General features: G+C 49.1%; 1 protein-coding gene across 1 annotated transcript; it reads right to left on the bottom strand.

Annotated features, from left to right (window-relative positions):
- Window positions 1–804: 804 nt before the first annotated feature.
- Window positions 805–1,472, bottom strand: LOC311631400 (cystatin-B-like). Its single transcript, XM_084901485.1, has one exon. It carries the CDS (start codon window positions 1,321–1,323, stop codon window positions 1,027–1,029), a length of 297 nt encoding a protein of 98 aa, XP_084757611.1. The 5' UTR covers window positions 1,324–1,472; the 3' UTR covers window positions 805–1,026.
- Between the last annotated feature and the right edge of the window lie 289 nt (window positions 1,473–1,761).

Raw genomic sequence — 1,761 nt, 5'->3', positions numbered from 1 at the left:
GCCAAACCAGCTAGGGCAAGACTGTTTTAAAATAAAATTTTTTAAAATTACTTTAAAAAGATTGAGTATACTGGAAACATGCACTTGACTTGGAACCAAGGCTGTTTGCCCCAATTCCTCCATTGATTCAGGCTGTAAGAGGAGGAGATAGGGCGTTCTAGAATCACTCCCCCCTCTAACGTTCCCCCATCTGCACTGTGAAAGAATTTCAATCTGAAATAGGACCAGAGAATATAAGATGGGGAATCTCAGGCATGTGCCCTCAGGAAGACAACATTTAAGGATAAGAGACTGATTTTCCTTAAATGCCTTCTTTTCGGAAAACTGAGTGTCAGACTTTCTTGGATGGGAGGTGAGGTGGGGCCAGATGTCTCATATCAAGCTTGGGAAGTTTTGCCAGGGGCACAAACAGGAGATGACCCAGGTCAGGTGGGTCTTGCAAAGCAGGTGGAACTTAGCCATATTTGTGTGACTGGGCTGGTTTTGTCTATTCATAAATGTTCAAGGCTCCTGGATAAATGGCTGCATCCAGGGCTGGGCAGGGTGAGCCTGGGCCAGAAAGTAAGAGTGCTCTGAGAATGATGGAGGCGCGTCAGAAGGGCGCAGAAGTAAAATGTGAGTGTAGACTGTGGATAGTGAGTATATGGTATATGCTACTCTTTCACATTTTCTGTATTTAAAATATGTTTTGCAATAAGATATCACGAAAAAAAATTATTTTTTTTACAAAAGAATTTAAACCACACACAAAGACACAGAGCCGGCATAAATGGGGGAACACTTTGGTGTTTATTTTAATTTTAATTTTATTTTATTTATTTTTATTTTTTGCAAAAACTTAAAAATGTATTTAGTTAGAAATCACCTAAGCCCTCTCGGAAAGCAATTCCGTTAAGATCATTGTTTGGGAGGAAAATCACGCTATTAAAGCCATATTGACGCACAGAGACGACGCTCATTTAGGACCCCGGCCCGCGACCACGTGGCAGAAGACATCGTGGCAAAGGTTCAGTTCAAGATCCAGAACTAGAAGTAGGTCAGCTCGTCCTGCTTGGTCTTGTTGGTCTGATAGTCGTGCAAGGCCAAGGCCTTGTTTTCATGAGGGAGACTCTGAAACACGCGGATGTGCACGAAGTCATCATCTTCAACTTGAACCTTGATGAAGTAGTTAGTCCCCGCGACCAGCTGGCTCTTGTATTCCGTGGCCTTGAACGTGGGGTACTTCTTGTTTGCCTTCTCCTCCAGCTGGGGCTTCACCTTGTCGGCGATGGCCTGGATCTCGGCCGTGGCGGGCTTGGCGGCGGAGGCGCCGCCGCACAGCATCTTGGCGGAGCTGCGGGCACGGAGCTGGGAGCGGCGGGCACGGAGGGGCTCGGCCTGGGAGTGAGATCAGCGGCGGAGACGGTGGCAGCTGAGCTGTGAGCTCGGCCTCCCTCTTACACCCGCCGGCAGCTGGCGCGGGCGGAGCCGCGGGGAGGAGGCGGTCCGCGGGCGGGGCGGGCGCTCAGGCCGCTTGGGAGTGGGGTGGGTTGGAGTGTGGGTGGGGTGCGGGTGGGGCCGGGGTAGGGGGCATCCGTGTGTGTGTGTGTGTGTGTGTGTGTGTGTGTGTGTTAAATCTTAGCTTTCTCTGAATTCTCCCCTTTTCACATTTTCTGCTCTTAAATAACAGCCTATCCCAAACCCTCAACGGACTCTCCTGTAGCTTGTTGCTAGTAGTTTGCTTGTCACAATAGCAATTCCTCAGCTATTCCCAAATAAAGT

The sequence above is a fragment of the Pipistrellus hanaki genome, assembly GCF_964339955.1.
Source record: "Pipistrellus hanaki genome assembly, chromosome: 1".
In the NCBI taxonomy this organism is placed as follows: Eukaryota; Metazoa; Chordata; class Mammalia; order Chiroptera; family Vespertilionidae; genus Pipistrellus; species Pipistrellus hanaki.
This window is presented reverse-complemented; position numbering and strand designations above follow the sequence as displayed.